The following is a 23,823-nucleotide window of genomic DNA, read 5'->3' as shown; positions in this document are numbered from 1 at the left end:
TTGCCTAACATCTGGGCTCCTTGACTATCCAAATCACCAGCATTGACTTTTCAAGTGCTTTCGATAGAGTGGATAGGGATAGACTGGAATTCCCCTGAACTGCATTTTAGAACAGAGTTTGGTGTTCTTGATAACTCTTCTACATTTGCATAGGGGTGCGGTGCACGTAACAAGAGTCATTGATACTCACGTGCGGGTTAGACTAGAGTGTTCATTAGCAACACTACTTTTCAATATTTAGCCGTCTGAAATGGTCGCAGTATGGAATGACTAGCCAGCTCTTCCAGTCAGATGGGGCCAATTGAGGATTCACTCATTGGTTTATGCTGACTATTTTCTCCTCTTTGAGCCTACTCCGATGGGCCTTCAAAGGAGTTGGCCTTCTTTTTTGAGTAGGCAGAGGACAATAACCGTTTATTGAATGACTCCAAGTTCAAGGTTTTAATCTTCAATAATAAAAGAATAACTAAACGTTTTTCCTGGACAGTAGGTGTTGACAATTTGGAGATGGTTAAATCTTTAAAATACCTTTGATTCGATCTCCATCAGGCAGCCACGGTTGTTGCTGTTAAAACTATGGTTCGATCCAAGTCCGCTGCTCTCCTCCCCCAGTTCAGTTATTCCATGGAGGGAATTTTATATTATGGCAGTGGTCCTGTGTTTAACATATGGTCTGGACATTAGTTTATACTCTATGGAGACATGTTTAAATAGGATTGAAGGAACTTTGTGGAAAAAAGGTCCTCCGTTTGCCGCTGGGAGTACCAAATGTGGTTGTACAGCATAAATTAGGCCTCCGGTCATTGGAAGTATACTCGGTGGAAAAATCTGCGTATTTGAGCAAAAATGTTGGCAGGCGAAACGGGGACATTATATAGTGCTATTAACAATAACATGATTACTGATTATCGTGCGTTTTCTCTGAAGAGGGAGGCATTTAAATTGCAAGAGGTCCTAGCAAAACTTGGCAACACTACAACAGAATTAGTAGCAATCCCGGTGAAAGTCAAATCAAAGCCTGGTGCTGTACTAATGCACTTTATTCTTATACTATACTGACTATGCAAAGATCCCCAGAAGAAGGGGTCTATTACGAAAACATCTAAAATGTCCATGTCAAGCCAGGAGAGTTTGTTATATGAAATTCAAACTTAAATGTAACCTTTTGCCTGCGCTGGAAATTGTTGGAGCAAGATCGGGTCTGCTAGGTCCCGCCAGATTGTGCAGAGGCTGCAAGAACAGTTCTATAATTGAGAGACTAAAACATCTGGTTATTTATCGTCTTATATGGCACGAATTAAGCACTTTAAGGATATGATGCACACAAATTCTCAGGATGGGGCTGAGACCTTATGCCTTAGACTTTGAGAAGGCACAAATGTTTCATTAATTTTAAAATGTGGAGATTTTTAAAAATGACATTTTTGATACGTTAACTGTTTCTCTTATATGGAACATGAAGTTGGGTTGTTTCGCCAGAGTGAGTACTACTTGATAATGTTGAATTTAGCTGGGTGGGTGGAGATATGAATATAGTGTTTAACTGTAGTGGAGCATCGAACTTTATTCAAATGGTTTGTATTTTTCTGTTTTTACTTATTCATGGCGATTTATTTAGTAAATTAGATTTGTGAAAGGTTTGTATAAACAAATAGAAAATAAAAAAAAAATAAGACATGCATTACTTACCGTAAAAGCATTTGATGAATGTATCTGCTTAGATTCACATGCTGTACATATGGTCCGACATCCAGTGGTAATCGGGGAGTATTGCATCTTTCGGGGACCGAAAGGGGACGTCGGCATAGGCGGGTCTGAAACACTATCCCTATCGTGACGTGTGTAGTACCCAAAATCCCTCACACGCCGAGGTCCCTCTGATTGCATTTTTTCTGCCATGAGGGAGCCCAAGGCTATAGTGAGTGGGTACATGAAGAGAGAAAGTAGTAAGAAGTCTATGTTCCTTCCACCCCGAGCGGGGAAGCAGGGAGGGCGCATGTAAATCTAAGCAGATACAATCATCAGAAATGCTTTTACGGTAAGTAATGCAGGTCTTCTAATGCTTGGTAATCTGCTTAGAATCACATGCTGTGCATAGACTAGCGAGCAGTACCCGGAGTTGGAGGTGGGTTGTGAGAAGGAACAGTAGAAAAAAGATGTCTTATTACTGCTTGTCCCACCTGAGAATCAGACCTAGAATGAGTGTCTAGGCAATAGTGTTTTGTAAAGGTGTGTACAGAACTCCAGGTTGCCGCTTTGCAAATGGACTATAGGGGAACATTTGCAATGAATGCTATGGATGCCCCAGTGCCTCGAGTATAATGTGCTCTAGGCTTGAAGGGCAGTTCTCTCTTTGCAAGAGAGAAACAGTGTGATGCATTTGTCAATCCACCTTGATATTGCTGATTTAGAGACAGGATTCCCCTTCTCTACCAGCTGCCACTGAAACAAAGAATTGTTTAGTTTTCCTCAGTGGTTTAGTTCTATCCATGTAGAACATGATTGCCCTGCGCACATCTAGTGTGTGAAGGCTTCTTTCGGCCATGTTAGTAGGTCTCTGGAAGACCGTGGGCAGTTCGATTGACTTGTTCACATGGAACTTCGAAATAAATTTCGGCGCAAATCTGGGATGAGTGCGCAGAACTACCTTATCTTTGTGGACTGTAACAAAGGGGTCCAAAACCGAGAGAGCCTGTAGTTCGCCAACTCTTCTGATAGAAGTGATAGCTACTAGAAAGGCTGTCTTGTAAGTCAGGTCTTTCAGACTAGCTTTAGGCTGGGTGAGTGATGGGGGGATACATTCTTTTAACCCCTTCCATAAAGGCTTTAATCACAGGTATTTTCCACCACAACACCTTCTGCTGTCACGTGGTGTAGGCTGACAACGCCGCTAGGTGAACCTTTAAGGAATTGAAGACTAACCCCGAGTCCAACCGATGGGTTAGATATAACACAATGTGTGAAGGCGAGCATTCGGTGGGATTGACGCCTTTGGAACTGCACCAGATGACAAAACGTTTCCATTTGCTGGCATAGCAATAACGTGCGTTAGGCTTTCTTGCCTCCCTCAGTATGTCCATGCATCTTTGAGGGAGTTGCAGATGTCCAAACTCTGACCTCAGGAGCCAGGCTGCTAAGTTCAGAGTTTGTGGGCATGGGTGCAGAGTCTTCCCCCTGTCCTGAGACAACATGTTGTATGGGCAGGGCGGCTTGACTGGTGGGGAGAGGGACATTTCCATCAGGTGCACGAACCAAGGTTGGCGTGCCCACATGGGAGCCACCAATATGGTGACTGGTTCCTGGTGCATCTTGTGTACTATCTTGTTCAGAAGGGGAGACGGGGGGGGGAAAGCGTAGACAAATTTCCCCAACCAAGTTATCCAGAGACCGTTCCCCTTGGATCGGTTCTGGGGGTACCTGGAGGCGTAATCTTGGCATTGGGCATTCTCCTGAGTAGCGAACATGTCGATCTCTGGAAACCGCCATTCTGCAAAGACATTGGATACAATGTCTTCGTGCAGTCGCCATTTGTACTCTTCTGGCAGAGGAAAATCTCTGCTGAGTACGTCTGCCAGAAGATTGAGTTCCCCTGGAACATGTGGGGATATCAGGAATATCTTGTGTTTGAGAGCCCATATCCAGATGTTTTGGGACAGCTTGGATAGCCCTGGAGAGTGAGTGCCTCCCTGTTTGTTCCGGTAATACATTGCTGTTGTGCTGTCGGTTAGGACCAGCACTGTCTTCCCCTGAAGTTGCTCCTGAAAGGCTTTCGATGCTTTGAACACTGCTAGTAGCTCCAGTAGGTTTATATGGTTGGACGCTACCTGAGGGGACCACACTCCGTGCACTGTCTGTTGAAGCAGGTGAGGGCCCCCACCCTGTGAGAGATGCGTCTGTCGTGAGAGTGGCTTCCACTGCAGGGGTGGTGAAGGTTTTCCCCCTCAAGAGGTTCGCTCTCGACCACCACTGCAGAGATAGAACAAGGGCTGGTGAGACAACAGATCTTCCCATTGTCCGCTGGCCTGACACCACTGGCTGTTGAGCCACTCTTGCATGGGACGCATGCGCAGCCGCGCGTGGGGGACAAAGTATATGCATGACGCCATCATCCCTAGCAAACGCATATCTTTGCGTACCGTCACCCCTCGACTGGCTACATACTGAGGAACCTGAGAGAGCATGTTCTGAACCCTCTCGCTGTAAGGGAAGACTAGACCATCTTCCGTACGAATTAGAGCCCCCAGGAACTGTTTTACTTGGCTGGGGACTAAGCTGGATTTCTTTTCGTTGATAAAAAAATCCCAGGCTGAACAGTAGGTCTACTGTTTTTGGGTGTTCGAAAAACAAACGTCGAACGAGTCCCCCCCGTGATGAGCCAATCGTCGAGGCAAGGGTAAACTGGAACTGAAAGTCTGCGCAGGTGTGCCGCTGCCACTGCCAGGACCTTGGTAAACACCCTTGGCGCCGAGGCTATGCCGAAGGGGAGTACCTTGAACTGGTAGTGTTTGTCCTGAATCACGAACCTTAGGAATTTTCTGTGCGCTGGCAGCATTGAAATATGAAAGTATGCATCTTTCATATCCAATGCTGTCATGAAGTCCCCCTGTTTTAGCAATGGGATAACCTCTTGCAGTGTTACCATGCGAAACGTCTGGGGCTTTATGAACTTGTTCGCTGGGCGCAGGTCTAGAACAGGATGCATGGTGAGATCCTTTTTGGGTACAAGGAAGTACACTGAATAAAAACCCTTGTTTACCTGAAGAATCGGGACGGCTTCTATGGCGTCCTTTCCCAGCAGTGCTTCCACCTCTTGGATCAGGATCTGCAGATGTTTCGGTGAAAGGCGTCGATGTTTCGGCGGTCTGAACTGTGGAGGTCGGGCGAATTCCACGCAGTAACTGTGGGCGACCGTCTTTAAGACAAACTGGTCTGAAGTTATCCCCTCCCATGCCTTGAGGAAAGATGTTAATCGCCCCCCAACCGGGGAGACATGGGAGGGGACCTGGACTTGGTGGTCATTTCTGACCCGAAGTTGACGCTCCTCTGGAATTGGAGCCTCTGCCTCTATTCTTTCCGCGCTTCTGACCCCTCTGGGGGTAGTAAGTGGGGCTTGCAGCAGGTTGACTTCAGTTGAAGTTGCCCGTGCCGAAATTATTTTGAGCGGCACAGGCTTGTCCTCGAAAGGACCGCCGAGAATTACTGCCCCTCTGTGAAGAGGGTTTCTGGGAAATTTGGTGCAGCGACTTAGTCTTGTGCTCCTTCTTGGCTGTCTCCAACGTATCGTCTACCGCCTTCCCGAAGAGGTTGGCCTCTTCGATGGGTTTGTTGATAATGGATGCCTGGGTCTCGGGCCTGAAGGCAGACGTGCGCAGCCACGCGTGCCTCTTTAGGAGAGTACCCTGTGTGAGAGACCTGCCTGCTGTCTCTGCGGTGTCCAGGGTATTCTTTACCACATGCTGATTGGCAAGTTTGCCCTCCGAGACAATGGCGAGAAGCTTGGTTCTGGAACCTCTTGAAGGCCTTCCTGGAGTAGGTTCCATTGGGCCTCGACGTAGCTTGCCAGTAAAGTCGTGTTATTGGCATTCCGGACGGTATAGGCCGCCGCCGACGTGACCAGTTTGCCCAAGGCATATTTCACAAAAGGTAGCAGGCGCTTTTTTTTTTTTAGAGAGAACATGGCATAACCTGTTCTGAGGTGAGAGTTTGCAGCACACGTTTTTTGCTCACTGTACCTTTCACAGACGGAAAATATCCATTTGCATATCAGTCTTTGTCCCGCCCACATGGGCAGTCCAGCACCGAAATGCTATGGCAATTCCTCTCTGAACAAGAGTACCGACAGCAACCCCATACAAGTGTTTCAGCCTTGTTGGGCCTCATCAGTGAGGTGAAGCTGTCCCTCTCTGTGCACAGTGAGCAGGGTGACCACGTCTGGTTGCCCCCAAGTAACTTAGGGTGACCAACCCCACGTTCCTTACACATATTTCACAAACGGTAGCAACCTTTTGGACTCCTTGTCCGGGGGTGACTCTCCCGTGGCAAGGGGAACCCCTGCTCTCTTGCAGGTGTTGGTCACCACCAGCGAGCCTGGGATTGCGTGTCCTTTGATATAAAGCGGGTTGGTGGGGGAGGGTCGGAAAAGTTTTTCGACCCTTGGGTTCACAGCCCTAGTCTGAGCGGGTGTGAGTAAGGAAGGGGCCAGCCATCTCTTTACAGAGCTCAAGAGAGGGATAGACTGTCTTGCCGGAGGCTTTTCATTAATAATGTCCTCCGCGAAATCTTGTTTGGGCAAGGCTTCAAGCGTGGCAATTTAAAGAATTCTGCTGCTTTTTTCAACATGCTGTTGAAAGCCAATTGATCAACCAACCGGGGAAGCTTGTCTAGTCGGGGAGGATAGGGGAGAGTCGAGGCAGACGATATCCGAGTTGTGATCGTCCTGCTGGGTGTCCTCCCAGTTGTCCGTTGCTCCTCAATCTTCCACATAGTTGTCCAGAAAAGAAGACTCCTCTTCTTCTGTATAGATGTCTCTATACGTGTCCATCTGGACATCTTCTTGATAGTCAACTTGGTGTTGGACATCTAGGTATTGGACATCTTGTGTTTGAGGGTTAGGGTCTACCCGAGCTTTTTTCGGCGGAGGTTGATCAGAAACCCTGAAAAACTGCTCCAGCCGATCCACACACCCCTCAAATTGCTCCGTGGTCTACTTGGATGACCCAAATGGACCTAGCTGAGTAGGAACCATGTTCTCCGCCCTAGGGCGTTGAGAGGATCTCCTCAGGGTGTTTGAGAGGGGTACCTGGCTTTCTTCGTAAGAGTCTTCGGGATCGTCTTCCAAATCCGTGGAAAAACTTTTTGGCAGATTGGCCCATAACTGTGGGCGGAACCGGTGCTAGGCTCACCGCCGTAGCAATCCTATTGATGCTCTTACGGATGGTCACCGAATCTTCGGGAGACAACGCCTCCGATGATGTGTCGGCAGTGAAAATGGCTTCCGCGGCTCCAGAAGGGCCAGCGGATGGCTTCTTGGGCAGAGGCCTACTCGTAGTTTTCGGGCCTGTACGGGCCTTGGAATCCGTCGAAGTTTCTTGTTCTGAAACTTCGGCGCGTGTAGTTTGGGGAGTAGCGCCCTTGTTATGTTTGTTATGCCCAGTCGTCATGCGCTGCTGCAGATGCAGCAAAGTCTTCGGATCAGACCGATCCGTGGGCGCCGCCGAAGTTTCCGGCGGACCCGTTGGCGCTTTCGCCTTCTTCGACGAAGTTGTCGAGGAGGGCGCTTGGGTTGTGTGCTTTGTGTGGTGCGATTGTACGCCCCTGTCACAGGGTGTGATCCCTGTAGCAAGACCGGAGTCGAGCCTGGAAGGGCCGGGGACGGGCGTGGCGGCCCTAGAATAGTCCGCCTCGAGGTCTATAACATCCGCGTTGGACGTTTGGTCATCCAATGTATCCCTGTCACTTTCGGCTGGTGTCGAGACAGGGGAGGGAGGCTCCACGTGACATTCTGTATGCGGCCCACCGCTTCAACCGGCGCTCCTTAAGGGTTTTAGGTCTAAGGAGTTTACACACCGAACACCGCTTCTCTTCGTGCTCTAGGGGGAGACGAGCGTTACACGACGTGTGCTCGTCTTTCCATGGATATCTGACCCTACACACAGGGCAGAATCTAAATGGAGTCCTTTCCATAGCAGAAGGAAAGGGTGACCAGACCAAAAAGGAAAGCAGTGGAAAAGAGGAAAGGCAATTTTTAACAGTATGGCAAACCCCGAGCCCACTCTCCCTACTGTGTAGGCCGGCCAGAAGGCCCGACCACGTGGAAGTCCGAACACCGGATCTTTGGCGCCGGAACCCACAGCCGTAGACGATTCCCCCGTAGTCTTCGTCGAAGATGTTCTTGATGGGCGAAGTGACTTAAAGGGGATAAAACCAATAATTCGGTAAGATAAACAATGTCTCATGAAGAGCTCCGCTATAGGGCGACCAATTATCTGGGTGGAAAAAAACAATCTGAGGGACCTCGGCACGTGAGGGATTTTGGGTACTACACACGTCACGATAGGGATAGTGTTTCAGACACGCCTATGCCGACGTCCCCTTTCGGTCCCCGAAAGACAAGATGTGATTTTAAGCAGATTAACAAGCATCAGAAAATATATTACCTATAGAGCGAGATATTACACATTCACTCGAAAGCCAGCCCTCAAATTAAAGAAAAGGTACACTCCAAGGTTTCTGTGGCTATGCAATTAGGCTGGCACTGAAAACTGCTAAGCTAAAGTCCACGCACACAGTTTGGGTATTAGCTAGCCGGGGCGAAGGGCTGGGCCAAACTAGTCCAAACCAAAACAGAGGGTGCAGCACTGGGCTTCGAGTGATCCATGTGTGCGCACAACAGCCATTTTAGACCGGTGTCATGGTTCCCATAAACAAAGGGGTGTCCCAAAACAAAATGGCAGCGGGTAGGACTTAAATAAAAATGCTTGAATACGGCAATGGCTACCATACTGGTAAACCATACGAACAATGCAATAAGAATTGCTGCACCCCTGGTGATGCCAAAAAGCTACCACCAGCCTACCCCACAGCACAAATGTAGGATGATCCATTCACTCTAGGACAAAAAGGGGGTGCTTAAAAAAAAGGAAATCACACCCCAATCCTAGGAGCCATATGGTCTACCATTGGACGTCCTAGGAACAAGGGTTATCGAGGCAGGGGAAGCCCAAATAATGAGCCCAAAAACTAGACAGAATGCCAGTGAAAATGTGAACAGCATGCAGGAAACAATTAGTGAGAGGAATGTTTTTCTTCAAAATTAGATGTTTCAGTGGCCCTAAAGAATACCCTGTTAGGCATATAGAAGTGACCGTACAGAACGGAAATATGCAATTTTCAAACAGATTTCTAAAGACAGCCCAGACTGAATGTTTTCTGACAATGTGAGCATAGAATACCTGCACCCCAACTATGTGGTTGCAGCAGTGCTATAAAAGCCATGGTTGTTCCCACTTTAAATGTAGAGATTCAAATCTGCCTGTGTCTCCCCTAATAAAATTGCCTCACTAAACTTCCAAATGGTGTTCCTCTTCCTCTGGAGCAGTTGTCGTTGTGAACTTCTAGCAACAGATGTGAACACATGCAACAAAAATTAAACGCGGTCAATTTCCATAACCCCAAGCTGCACTTGGGATTTGCCATAGGTCTAAAGACTGTCGAAAAGCACTAACCTCTAGCGGAGCAAAATCATGATTCACCAGGAATGATAATCCACCAACTGGTACTACTAAGAACTCCACTCGGAAGGTATCATGGTTTCCATCGTAGGTAGCCTTGAATTTCATGTAGATCAGATATACAGTGGCGTAGGCACAACCGATGTAAATGACCTAGGAAAATAGGACAACCATCAGTGAGACGAGGACGGAAAACAAGGTATAAAGCATGCCAGGATTAAATTACATTTGATCAGAAACCATTTACAGTAATGGACTAAGATAAGATCCATGGCCTTGTGCCTTTACATTTGGTCTTCAAATCTTTTCAAGTAACGTGTTTAGCGTCAGTGATTTATATCATTTTATGATTTGTCATCACATGATGCTAGCTGTCAACTTGGGGAGCAGTAAATGGCTCGATAGGTATGAACTTTACAAGTGTAAAGTGAAATTTAAAGTCAGATATTTTAAAAATATATGTACAGTTCAAACAGATCCGTGTTACAATTATGCAAATGCATGTTAAACATCAAGACATGATTAGCATAATTGTAGTCTGTTTGCTCACTAAGGCATTCTGATTTGTAATGAATATGAGGGAGGCGCTTCCAACCCATCTCCCTCCCCCTCAGGCTACCCTTCCCTTGTAATGTAGACTCTGCAACTAGCCAGAACTAATTCGGTACACAACTTGTCCATTAAAAATACTTTCATGGAAGAGGGTCCGCAAAAGTGCCTCAATAATTCAACATCAACTAAAACAAAAATAAAATAATCAAGTTCATGCAGTCAAATTAACTTTGCTAAAAATTACCATTATAATCTTAAATATTTGCCCTTATAATAAGCATCTTGGTTTTGCCTTTCAATACACTTTCTCAAACAGATAATTTGCTACAACAATAACATCACTGCTGGTTTAATCTGGAAAACGTCCATTAATAGCAGGATTATAAAATGCAATCTTAAATGAGCAGTAAAATAGGAGTCAGGAGTTAGTTGTCACCCTCCCAGCCCCAATAACGGTAATGTCGTTAGCCCAAAAATGGATAGGGCAAAAACACTCTTATATTAGTAATAATATTTAGATACCCCAAAGTGTCTGATAGGGGGACAGATTGAAAGACAAGCCCCTAACTTAGTCTTACTCTGGCACAGAGTTCAGATTATCATTTAAATTGGTTCATTTGTTGCCATTAGGTGGCATTCGAGTGGGGTACCTAAACCAGTATTCAAAGCCCAGAGTCACTGAAGTCTTGTACTCCTGATAATAAACAAATTTAAATCCGTGCAAAATAAACTGTGGATTGCTATAATTGTATGTAGAAACATTTTGGATTAATTGTAGTTTCTCAAATCTCTATAACCTCTAAATACCTGCTGCGTATCTAGCAATAGTACCGGTCTTCGTATTCTAGATTTACATCATCTGCCCCACTGATTGGTGGTTAATATTGCAGGTGAGCCTACAAATGGCGCCGTTGATCATAGCAATTTGTATTGATTCTTTATTGCTTTAGTCGTGCCAGGCTAGTAATCGGTTGACCCTCAGGCCAATCTGTACCCGGGGACTTGCTCAGATTATACAATATTTAGCAGGTGTTTTTGCTTTCACCTGCACAGACATGAAGCTTGTGTAGCATTTATCAGTTCCTGCAAAGCCATAGGTATCCTAGTGATTACAACTGCATTTGAACACACAGGGGGGTGCCCACACGTGGAACAATAGTCGTCATCAAAAAGTTGGTCATGCAGGTGTTTGGTATAAAAGCCAAAAACGAGTGGGGCCATTATGCACCGTTTTCTACATCTTGCCACCTCCCCATTGCCCCCAAATTGGATACTGGCCAAGTAGTCCTCAGCTTTGAGGGACATGCTGTTAATGAGCAACAAAAGGTTTTGTTGTCCAGTGGAAGCCACTGCATCAGCAAGCAAGTAATGGCAATGCCAAAAGTTTTTGCTTTTGTGTAGGCATGGGAAAAGGCATTTGCCAGGCCCGGCTGTATTGGGAATAACGGACAATGGATGGTAGGTGCAAAATGGTGCGAGTACATGGGCATATAATAGCAATGCCTAATACTTATAGACAAGCCAAACGGTTTGCTTTGCCAATACTTGTTTTTAGCAGGACTTCAGTGAAGGACACGCATAGTTCTTATAAATAGTAGTGGACCTGGTTAAGAAATGTGTATTACACCGGTAGCATGTTTACAGCTCCAATTAAGCAATTAACTTTCATAAGAACACATAAGAAAATACAGACAGGCACACTGAGTTCAAAGTTTGAATGCAAGGCTTGATAAACGTAGCTCAACAATCCTAGGAGGATGTTTTTTGGGCGGACAAGGGCACAAGTGGGTGGTAATGGTTATAGGCATTAACATTGCTATGGGCAGTCAAGGGGTGGTTAAAGAACCAAAACACCTACAAGCTTTGTATCCCGCCTCATATGCCACTTCTCCCTAGCTGTACTCTAATGCAATAGTTTCATCTTATAGGTGGCGCTAAAGCACCATCTAATAGCCAAAACTAAAAAGCAGTAGGGTTGCTCTCAATTCCGCCCAGAAGCAGAGATCTCTTGTTACATATTGCAATCCCTCCTGTTGCCAGATTCCTTCCTTTCCATCTTTCTGGGAAGCAACTCAGCAGGGTACTAAGGTAATGGAAGGGCAGGGGCAAGCATGACAAACAAATCATGCCCCCATGTGCAGTTCCACCCTCTCCTGCTTGGCCAAACTGGCACTGTAGTCTCAAAAAGAAAGGAGTAGGATGCGGTTTTTGGCACCACCATTCACAAATTATTGCTTAAAAAGGAATACTTGATCGGATTAGAGCTGTATATTTAAGGGGACGGCTGAGCTTCTGTAAATAATGCAAGCAATACACTTCTGATAATGCTGGATGTACTCCTACAAGTAATAAGCAACAAAACGTCATAGAAAGTACAGTCAGACGTTCCGCTCAAGAGTCCTATAAATAAAAAGTCCAACAAATTGATGTGCAAAAACGAAGACCAACCTAATAGGAGCATAAACAAAACGCCCAGTGGGAATCTCTTCCATTTCTCCTGTTGAGAAAAGTACATCAAGAGTTAATTCATGCCATCTAGGTTGATGCCGCCATCGTCCCTTTGAACCTTGATCCTGAAATGGAGCACCAGCTAGAGGAATGGAGATAGCGTGTGAATTAGGAGGTATCTTCTGCTTTTAAAACAGAGTAGTCTATCCAGGCATGTGTGCAGAATTATTTACCTCAGGAGGACAAAGGTAAAAGGGAGTGACTCAGTCGAAGGTTCTTGTAGATCTAAGAAATTAAGAATGTCTAAGAACGATTATGTAGGAATACTACCCATGGTAATAAAATAAAATCGAAAAAATGAATTGCTAAGGTTTGCCTCATGCGACCGATTTGGGGGGGGGGGTGTTCCAAGAGGACCCCAAGTAAAATGTGGGAATTGGAGGTGGGCGACAGACTAAGTTTAACACATAGCTTTCCCATACCATTGAAAGAATTACAGCGGCTATCCGACTTCACGGATGAGTCACCGAAACAATGAATGTGGGTGGGGGGTAGGGGTCGGGAAATGGGAGAAGGCAGGGGAGGTGAGGAGGCCATGAGGGGAGTGTGGGAAGCAGGCACATATCAGGGAGGCACTTGGAGAGTGCTTGTGAAGGCAAAAATGCATTCGTTTCCCACTGTTTTTCCAGATAACCCCGGGTATAATGACTACAAATAACCAAGGGTATCTGTAGTTCATTACAATGCAACCCCAGTTCTAGAAAAAAAAGTCATTAAAAAAGGATATATTTACAGCTACAATGTTGTCGGGGGTGGGAAAAAAAAATATTTAAAAAAAAATCAAAAAAAAAAAAATCACTGGCCATGGCCAGTGGCTTTGTTGCGTTTTAAATGGCTAAAGGCCTAATAGTGTTGTAAAATACAAAGTGGGTCCAGCCAAAGGCCAGTGGTGCCAAAAATTATAGTGGCCATGGCTGAAGGCTGTGGTCAAAGGTTATGGACAGTGTCAGTGAAATTATACAATGGGCATGGAAGGAAAAAAAAAAACGATGGTGTAATAAAACCCTTGAAATTCAAGGGGAAAAAAAAGAAAAAAAAAAAAAGAAAAAAAAAAAGAGTTGAAGTGCAGTTAAGGTGCACAAACGGAACACAACAAAACCCTCAAAATCCAGCGTTTTGGTAAACTCAGGACTGGCTTAACTCTGCAGGCTCCCGTTGCAAACCCCAGAAGCATATATATGATAAGAGAAGGAATTTACAATGCCATATAAGATGGCATTATATGGCAACATGGGGGAGATGAACAGGAACTCGTTAAGTTGTTCCTGAGTTTCCCAATGCGCTGAATGTCAAGGGTTTTGTTGCTTTAAGTTTACTCACCTTAACTGCACTTCAACTAAAGTTTTCCCCTTGGAAAAGACAAGCATTACACACCGTAATTGTATTTCTTATGATTGTATCGGCTTTGATTTACATGCTGTGTATATAGTCTGACATCTAGTGGTAATTGCAGAGTATTGCATCTTTTTTTTCGAAGATCGAAAGGGACGTCGACATGGGTGTGACTAACACTATCTCCAACGTGACATGTAGTGTAGTGTACCCAAAATCCATAACGCGTCGAGGTCCCTCTGGTTGTTTCTTTCAGCCATGCGGGAGCCTTCTAGTCTGCATGAGTGAGTACAGAAGAGAGAAGGTGTAAGAAGTCTATGTTCCTTCTACTCTAAGAGGGGAGAAAGGGTGGGGGCGCATGTGAATCTAAGCAGGTTATCTCTGACAGGTGATCGAACTTTATGTCCCACTACATGCAAGCCATGTGGAAAAACCTGTGCAGTGACCTACACATTTCTTAACAGCCTACCATCCCCAGACCAATGGATTGGTAGAGAGGTTTAATGGAACTATGAAGAGCATGATAGGTGATTTAGAAGAACCCCTTAGAAGAAAGTGGGACCTTCTACTGCCATGCCTTCCCTTTGCTTATAGAGAAGTCCCTCAGGAAGGGGTTGGATTCAGTCCCTTTGAGCTCATTTATGGTCATCCGATTAGAGGCCCATTGGCCATAATCAAGGAGGGCTTGGGGAGAGTGCTCCTTCCCACAAGCCAGTGAGAGTCACTGACTATGTGTTAGGTCTCTGAAGGAGAATGACACATGATGAGTGAAGCTTCAGATAACTTGAAAGCAGGTCAGGCTCTGGTGAAGCATTGGCACAAGCAGAAGGCCAACATGGTGGAGTTTACTCAAGACCTGCTAGTGCTAGTTATGGTACCTACAAGGCAGAAGGCCTTACAGGACAAATGGATTGGACCCTTCAAGGTTGTGGGAAAACTTGGAGGTCAATTACTTGGTGGACTTGGGCAACTCCAAGGAGGCCCCCAGGGTCTTTCACAGAGCGTGGGGCGGACGAAGAGCGGGCGGCGGATGAAGTAAGTGGAACAGATGGACAAAATGCATGGATCAGAAATAATGCATGGAACTGACTGAACAGATCGATTGCATAGAACTGAGGGAGTACATGCGATGGATGGAATGCATGGAACAGATAGAGCACATGGAACGGACGTTGTACAAGAATGGTTGGAGTGCATGGAATACATAGAGCATGAAGGCGCTTGATCTCAAGCACCTACTGAAAACCACCATATTACATCACCATGCTTACTCTCTTCTATACACCACCACTCAACTAGAACACCGCAATACTATGACACATTCAGTATAGCTGTTCTCATACCAACACCACCTGCCACATACTCCATCATCCTAATTAAACACACCTGGCTGCACACCTGCCAGCCTAGGCGTTCTCTTCAGGTCCAACGCAGCCACAATCATTCTGGTATCCCCCCCTGCCAGAACAAACACATACTCCTGATCTCCCAACCACCACACGTACCGTTAAGAAGCAGCTATCATATGATTGCCACAACGGCTGCACACATATCCGGTGCGCACCCGCACCTTATGACTCTCTCTGACTTGAACTACGGTTTGCGAGGGCATTAAACCTACCAGCGCCTTGAGATCATATCAATGGTACATAAGGCGCTATATAAATGCAAAGTAACATAACATTTACAATCGTCAGAAATACAATTATGGTGAGTAATGTATGTCTTCCCATGCTTGTGAATGTGCTTAGAATCACATGCAATGCATAGACTAGCAAGCAGTACCCAGAGATGGTGGTGGGATGTGAGAAGGAACACTAGGAAAGATGTCTTAGCACCGCTTGTCCCAACCGAGAATCAGACGTAGAGTGTGCATCTAGGTAGTAGTGTTGTGTAAAGGTGTGTACAGAACTCCAGGTTGCCGCTTTGCAAATGGGATCTAAAGGAGCATTTGCAACGACTGCTATGGTAGCCCCTGTGCTCAGAGTCGAGTGAGCTTTGGGCGTGAAGGTTAGATCTCTTGGCAAGAGAGAAACACAGTGTGATGCACTTTACAATCCACTTGTAAGAGACAGGGTCCGCTTCTCTACCAGCTGCCACTGATACGAGGAACTGGTTTGTCTTTCTTAGTGGCTTGGTCTTTTCCGGATAGTAAATAACCGCTCTTCTCACATCTAGTAAGTGGAGGCTCCTTTCTGCCAAGTTAGTGGGGTTCTGGAAAAAGGTGGGTAGTTCCATTGATCGGTTTACATGGAACTTTGAGATACATTTGGGCACAAAGCGTGGGTGTGTGCGCAAAACCACCTGGTCTTTGTGAATTGTGACGATTGGGTCCTGAACTGAAAGGGCCTGCAGTTCACTAACTCCTTATAGAGGTGATCGCCACCAGGAAGGCGGTCTTGTAGGCGAGTGCTTTAAGGCTAGCCTTGTGCAATGGTTCAAATGGAGGTGCCATTAGTCTGGTAAGAACAACATTCAGGTCCCATCCTGGAGCTGGGTTGGAGATAGGGGCATGAAGTCTCTTTACCCCCTCCATAAAGGCATTAATTACAGGAATTTTCCACCACGAAACCCTTCTCTGGGACATGGTGTATGCAAAAAGAGCAGCTAAGTGGACCTTTAGAGAATTGAAAACCAGTCCTGAATCCAACGGGCGATTTAGGTACAGGACAATATCTTTAGGTGAGCAATCATAAGGATTGATGCCCCTGGCATTACACCAGGTAACAAAGCACTTCCACTTGCTGGAGTAGCAATGTCTGGTGGTAGGTGTCCGTGACTCTCCGAGTATGTCCATGCATCTGAGGGATTGAAAGGTGCCCGAACTCCGAGCCAGGCTGCCAAGTGCAGTGTTTGGGGCATTGGATGTAGTGACTCTCCCTGATCTGAGACAACATTTTGTACGGGCATGGCAGCTTCCTGGGAGGGGAGACTGACATTGCCATGAGATGGGAGACCCAAGGCTGGCAGGACGACATAGGTGCCACCAGCATAGAAATGTCCCAAACCATGTCACCCAGAGACCGTTTCCCTTGGAGCGGTGCTGTGGGTATCTGGGGGTGTAATCTGGGCATTATGCGTTTCCCAGAGTGGCAAATACGTCCATCTCTGGGAAGCCCCATTCTGCAAAGACGTTGAAGAAAATGCCCTCTTGTAGCCACCACACGTGCTCTACGGGTGGGGGAGGAAGTCTCTGCTGAGTAAGTCTACCAGAAGATCGAGGTTCCCCTGGAACATGTGAGAAGAGGAACGTGTTGAGTGCCCACTTCCAGATGTTTTGGGACAGTCTGGATAGCCCTAGAGAGTGAGTGGCCCCTTTTTTGTTCAATTACTACTGTCAGTGAGGACTAGAACAGTCTTCCCCTGGAGGTGGGTCTGGAAAGCCTTCAGGGACTTTAACACTGCTAGCAGTTCCAACAGGTTGATGTGATTGGATGCCACTACTGGAGACCACACGCTGTGCGTCTGTTGAAGGAGGCGAGGGCCCCCTGCCCCCACACCCAGACAGAGATGTGTCTGTGGTGAGAGAGGCTTCTACTGCGGAGGTGGTGAAGGGTTCCCCTGCAGAAGGTACTCCCTTGACCACCACTGCAGGGACTGAACGAGGACTGCTGAGACAACCACTAGATTGTCCCACTGGCCTGACACCATTGGCTCGAGAGGCACTCTCGCATGGGGCGCATGCGCAGAGACGAGTGTGTGGAACTAGGAAGATGCAGGAAGCCATCATCTCCATCAGTCGCATGACTTTGCGCAGTCACCTGGTGACTGGCTACATAGTGAGGGATCTGGAACAGCATGTTTTGGACCCTCTTGTTGTAGGGGAAGACGATCGTCTTTTGTCCCAATTAGAGCCCCCAGAACCTGTTTGACCTGGCTGGTGGTTAGACTGGATTTCTGCTCATTGATGAGAATCCGAGGTTGAAGGAGATCTACCGTCTTTTGGGTATTTGTCTGGCATGTCCCTTACAAATCCCCTGTTATGAGCCAGTCGAGGTAGGGATAGACTGGGATGGACTGCCTGTGCAGGTGAGCCGCCACTACCTTTGTGAACACCCTTGCGGCTGAGGCCATGCCGAAGGGGAGAATCTTGAGCAGATTGTGGGTGTCCTCCATCATGAACCCGAGGTACTTCCTGTGTGCTGGTAACATTTAAATATGAAAGTATGCATCTTTCATGTCCAATGTGGCCATGTAACCCCCCCCCCCGCTGCAGGAGTGGTATTACCCCCTGAAGTGTTGTCATGCTGAAATTTTGAGGTTTATCATACTTGTCCGAAGGTCTAGAATAGGGCGCATGGTGAGAAGTACACTGAATAAATACCCTTGTTTACGTGGAGAAGGGGGTGGGTGATGGCACCCTTTTCCAGCAGGACTCAAGTTTCTTCCAGCAGGATGCGCAGGTGTTCTGGCGAAAGGCGTCTGGTTCTTGGTGGGTGGTGGCGGGGTGGTCAGAGAAACTCAATACAATACCCGTGGGCAACGGTCTTTAGTACCCACTGATCTGAAGTGATCCCCTCCCAGGCATGTATGAATAAAGACAGGCGACCCCCGGCCGTAGAAGCGTGGGAGGGGACCTATACCGGCAAGTCACTTGGAGGTGGAAGCCGGGGAGCCTCTGCCTCTGCCCTTGCCCATACGAGAGCCTTGTTGCTGGTACTGGAAGTTTCCAGCGGAGCTCTGACGAGCTCCAAGCTGTACTGACCTTGGGGCGAGCAGGCGAAGTATTGGCCACGAACTGACCGGTGGGCACTAGGGCTGCTTCGCTGGTGAAAAGGTTTAGCCGCAATCTGAATATGTGATTTCAAAGTCTTGTGCTCTTTTTTTTCGGCATTTCCAGGGCATCGCCAACCGCCTTTCCAAATAGGTTGGATTCCTCCACAGGCTTGTTAATTAAGGAGGCTTGCGTCTCGGGTTTGAACCCAGAGTTTTTTAACCAGGCATGCCTCTTGAGTAGGGTTCCCAGGGCCAGGGTGCGCCCAGCGGTTTCAGCAGAGTCCAGAGTGTTTCCCAGGATATTCTGGGTCACTTGTCTGCCTTCGGCCACGACCGCCAGCAGGCGTGATAGTGAAGGCTATGGAACTTCCTGAAGACCATCCCGAACTAGGCCCCACTGAACATTAATGTTGCTCACAATGAGCGTGGTGTTGTTGGCAATCCCTGTGGAGTAGGCTGCAGAGGCGGAGACACGCTTACCAAGGGCATACCGCTTTTTGCAGTCCCTGTCCGTAGGGGATTCTGCTGAGAATAGTGGTACCTCTGCCCTTTTGGGAGTGTAAGGGGGAATCAGGGGGGGCTGGGCGAAACATTTTCCACACTGGGATTTACTGCCCATGTAAGGGACGGGGACAATCAAGAAGGAGCCAGATATCTTTTAATAGAATTTAATAAGGGGATGGCTTGGCTAACCAGTGTCTTTTCCTTGAGGATGTTTTCCATGAAGCCAGAGTCAGGGGCAGATTCGTGCATAGCAATTTTAAAATGGTTGTCTGCTCTTTTTAAGGAGGGAGTTGAACAGCATCTGGGCGTCGACCGGTGAAAAATCCCTCTGCGGAGGAGTAGTAGAGGGATCCGGACAGATGACGTCTGGGTCAGTGGTATGTGGCGGTGTGCCACCAACTCTGGTCCTCCGACCGATTCCAGTCTGGGTCTTGATAGACCGGGTCCTGTCGTAAACGTTAAACCCCTCGTAGGAAACATCTTGGGTAAGGTCTTCAGGGTCGTCCCCAAAGAAATTATCATGGTGTCCCTGGGGTTCCTCCAAAGAGGGAAACTGGACACCGGGGGGGGAAGGAAGGCGCGGTCATAGTGGTCTGAAAAGTTGATGAACTAAGCCATCTTAGTCATACACTGTTCAAACCTCTCCCTAGTCCATTCTGATGAAGCTGAAGGGTTAGGAGGTGGCAAGGGCAAGGCCTGCATAGAAGGGGGTGAACCCCTATGTAGGGCCTCAGAATAGTCCTCTCAAAAGAGAGTGGGGTATCTTTAGAGTCCCTGGCCGCCGAAATGGTATCCGAAAGCTTCTTGCAAAGCATCGGAAGCCGTATTGACAGCGTAGAGGGTTTTGGCGCACCTGTAGGCGTTACCGCAGCAGACGACGACACTGGCGTTCGAGTGCCTTTGGACAGCAGGTCGACGGTAGTGGACGTTTTAAGAGAACTGCCTGTTCTGGAAGGAATTTTCTGCTCACTCACATGCCGCGGGTATGGGGAGGGCGTCGAACAGCGAGGTTCGGAAGGTACCAGCAAAGGTTTCAATGGCCCTACGGGCGTGGACGACTTCTTAGACGACCCTGAGGAGGCCTTAGGGGTTGTGTGCTTTAGTACGTGTGGGTGCCCTTGTTGCTGGGTTGTGACTTCCCCATAACAGGGCCAACAGCCTGCCTATCGAGGCTGGGCACATGGGAGAGGGTAGGCTCTGCAGAAAAGTCGATGGCTTCCGAAATGGAGCCATGGATGCCAACTGATTCCTCGTCTGAAGCAACGGCGCCAGCGGGGGGAAAGGTTTTCACCCAGCATAGTGTAGGCTGCCCACCGCTTAGTATGCCTGTCTTTCAGTGTCTTAGGCAGAAAAGGTTTACAGGCCTTACACAAGCGCTCACCATGGTCACGAGGAAGACGCTTATTGCATCAGCGATGGGTGTCTTTCCAGGGACATTTGCAAGACGGTCAGAATTTAAAAAAAGTCCTCTCCATAGCAGAGGTTAGAGGTAGCCAGACCGAGAAGAGAAAGAGGGGGTGAAGGAAATGCCTTCTAAGAGAGAAGAAAGAAACACTGGGCCCAACTCTCCCTACTGTAAAGGCCAGGCCTGAGGGTCGAGGCCACGCGGTTAGCAGTCGCCGAGCAGTCCTGAATTCAGTCGGCGGCAGCAGCAGGAAACCCACGATACAGCCATCGAGTAGGTTGTCGAAGTGGACTTAACGACCGTAGGCCGTGGGAATAGGATAGCAATATAAACTCTTACGAGCGCTGCATAAGCGACCAACTAGGTTGGCGGAAAAGACAATCTGGTGGGACATCAATGCGAATTTGGATTTTGGGTACACTACACGTCTGGGATAGTGTTACAGTCACACCCATGTTGACGTTCCTTTCGATCTTTGAAAAAAAAAGATGCAATACTCCACGATTATCACTAAATGTCAGTCTATATGCACAGCATGTGAATTCAAGCAGATCCAAAAGCATCAGAAATATATATAGGTTAGTCTTGAGGTCTAGCATGTACACAGTCTTCCGTTCAATTTTACAGTGCATAGCTGTAGTAACGATCTACTGGGAGCCCTCCTAGCCACACAGGACAAACACCCACCAATACGCTGAAGATTCACACCCAAGCTCACCTCCTGCGCAGTCTCTCGGGTTCCACATCGACAAACGCCTCCCCTTCAAGACACACATAGCTAAGAAAACTCAGACAGCTTGGTAGCAGCTCTCCCTCCTGCGAAAAGTCAGTCAAGCCTTTCCTCCCACCGGACAGCTTTAGATCCACTGTTCAAGCACTAGTTCTAACCCACCTGGATGGGTACAATGCACCCATCGAATGGCCTGCCGTCATCCTCCCTTGTGCCACTGAGACGTGTCTTACACACGGGCGTACGCCTCAAGGGTCTCCGCAGATATGCCCACATGAACCTTCACTGCTCGCACTGCACGCATACAATCACCTTCAAGTCTTGCTGCATCATCTATAAGGCAGTCGCCCTCAAGTCAACCAGCTACCTCCGAAAGTAACTCTGCATCTTTGGTGGATAGCGCACCACCAGAAGCCATGACACATGCAAACTTGAAATCCCTGCTGCAAAAACGAAAGGAGCAGAAAACAAGCTTTCTCTGCCTATGCCCCAAAACTATGGAACCTCCTCCCAGTCGGCATCAGATTTGCCCCCACACTCTTACAATTCAGAAAAGAACTCCCCACCTCTCCAAGGAGTCTCTTCTCCTCAACTAGGCCATCACGTTGCAGCTTGCCCCTCTCCTTGCAGCCACCCTGTACAACTGTGCCTCTCTGTATCCTACCCCCCGCTGTATATCTGTTCTGTTACCACTGAAAAGAGCTTAGTTATGCATCTGTATTGGTGTATACTAGGGCTGTACCGCACTTCGGCTTCGAGTTCCTATTCTGCCGAAGTTCGGCTGAAATACAGCTATCCGGCTTCGGCAGAATAGTTTCTGTTTAGGGACTCGAAGCCGAAGTCCACTTTCTATGATTAGCTGCCCTCTCCCTGTTTGGGAGATGACAGCCAATCATAGAAAGTTTGACAGTGTTCAGGCTGCAGAAGCCAAACAAGCTGTTTGCCTATTGGCTTCTGCAGTCTGACCACAGAGGAACCAGCCTAACGTGTTGAAATAGGAAGCGAGGGAAGGGAACAGTTCTTCCCTTCCCTCGCTTCCTATGCAAACAGACGGATTCCAGCAGATGCCAGCACCCGGACCCAGAGAAATCACCAGGTAAGTGACCCCCCCCGCCATACCCCCTCATCACGGTGAGGCCGCGGGGGTGCCCTGCACCCCCACGGTCTCACCGCAGTAATTGCAGGTATGCTGGTCGGGCCACCGGTGCAAAGCCGGTGGCCCGACATTTATTTTGCATTGGGGGGCCACTCCTACAGGAGCGGCCCCCCCAGACTCATGAGGCCGCCGGGGCACTTTGCCGACCCCGGCGGCCTCGATTTCGAATGTGCCCCCCATCCCCCTCACCACAGTGAGGCCGCGGGGGTGCCCTGCACCCCCGCGGTCTCACCGCAGTAATTGCAGGTATGCTGGTCTGGCCACCGGTGCAAAGCCGGTGGCCCGATGTTTATTTTGCATTGGGGGGCCGCTCCTACAGGAGCGGCCCCCCCAGACTCATGAGGCCGCCGGGGCACTTTGCCGACCCAGGCGGCCTCGCTGTGAAATGTGCCCCCCCTCACCCCTTGAGCACGGTGAGGCCGCGGGGCCACAGGGAACCCCCGCGGCCTCACCGCAATAATGTTGTGTTTGTCGGGCCACCGGGCCAAAGCCGGTGGCCCGAGATTGTATTGCATAGGGGGGCCGCGGCCCCCCCCAGAGTTATGAGGCCGCCGGGGCACTTTGCCAACCCCAGCGGCCTCCATTTCTAATGTGTCCCCCATGCTCCCCCCACCCCCACAGTTCTCCAGCAATGTACTCCCATTGACCCCCACCCCTCAATTGTCACATGATCTCCCATGTTCCCGCCCACCCCCACTGTTGTCCTGCAATGTTCTGCCATTTACCCCCACCCCCACTGTTGTCCCGCAATGTTCTCCCATGTTCCCCCACCCCCACATTTGTCCCGCAATGCACTCCCATTTACCCCCACCCCTCAATTGTCCCATGATGATCTCCCATGTTCCCGCCCACCCCCACTGTTGTCCTGCAATGTTCTGCCATTTACCCCCACCCCCACTGTTGTCCCGCAATGTTCTCCCATGTTCCCCCACCCCCACATTTGTCCCGCAATGCACTCCCATTTACCCCCACCCCTCAATTGTCCCATGATGAACTCCCATGTTCCCGCCCACCCCCACTGTTGTCCCGCAATGTTCTCCCATGTTCCCCCACCCCCTCCATTGTGCCATGATGTCCCTGCTGGAGCAGCCCCCAGGGTTGCTTTTAGCCTTGCCCTCCATAGAGTTCTGTGTCTGAAATATTTTGAGTGGATCTCAGTCCCACTGGCTGTGATGGGACTTCTGCGTCCCAAAGAGTCTCATAGTTTGTTCCTTTTAGGCCATAGTTTCTTGATCTTATGATCCAGTTGTCCTGGGCCATGTATTTGTTCTTGTAGACTTGTGACAAAATGTGAAGAGTAGAATAATTGTGCATTTTCTTAATCCTGCAACACTTGTCTAGCAGTAACATCATCCTTTTCTTTACTTTAGTTATACCACAGCCCAGAAAAGACACAGCACGTACCAAGGAAGCTCACCCCTGAGACGGACTTACACCACCTTGATGCAGATGCCTGCTTAGTGCCCACAATCCTGGTGAGTACTATGGGGGTTTTACTATTCAGGGGAAGCTTGCGGTGGGAGGTTAACACTCATATGCCTGATTAAATGAAAGACTGCTATATTATGCTTGCTGCTGTCAATGGATGTACATAATGACACCAACTCCTGGCAATTTCAAGTGAGGTTTTTGTCGTTCATATTTTGGTTTTTTACATAGTTATTTTTGATAAAAGGTTTTTTCAAAAACT

General features: G+C 48.1%; 1 protein-coding gene across 1 annotated transcript in view; it reads right to left on the bottom strand.

The window, feature by feature from the left end:
• KDELR2 (KDEL endoplasmic reticulum protein retention receptor 2) overlaps positions 1–23,823 on the bottom strand; it is a 158,518-nt gene that overhangs the window by 56,206 nt on the left and 78,489 nt on the right. Inside the window, exon 3 of the mRNA XM_069645620.1 lies at positions 9,225–9,383. Within this exon, the coding sequence (XP_069501721.1) occupies positions 9,225–9,383 (159 nt within the window). The remainder of the gene's footprint in view (positions 1–9,224; positions 9,384–23,823) is intronic.

This window comes from Ambystoma mexicanum, chromosome 2p (genome assembly GCF_040938575.1).
Source record: "Ambystoma mexicanum isolate Mex_15411 chromosome 2p, UKY_AmexF1_1, whole genome shotgun sequence".
NCBI lineage: Eukaryota > Metazoa > Chordata > Amphibia > Caudata > Ambystomatidae > Ambystoma > Ambystoma mexicanum.
The sequence above is the reverse complement of the archived record's forward strand: the minus strand, read 5'-3'. Positions and strand labels throughout refer to the sequence as shown.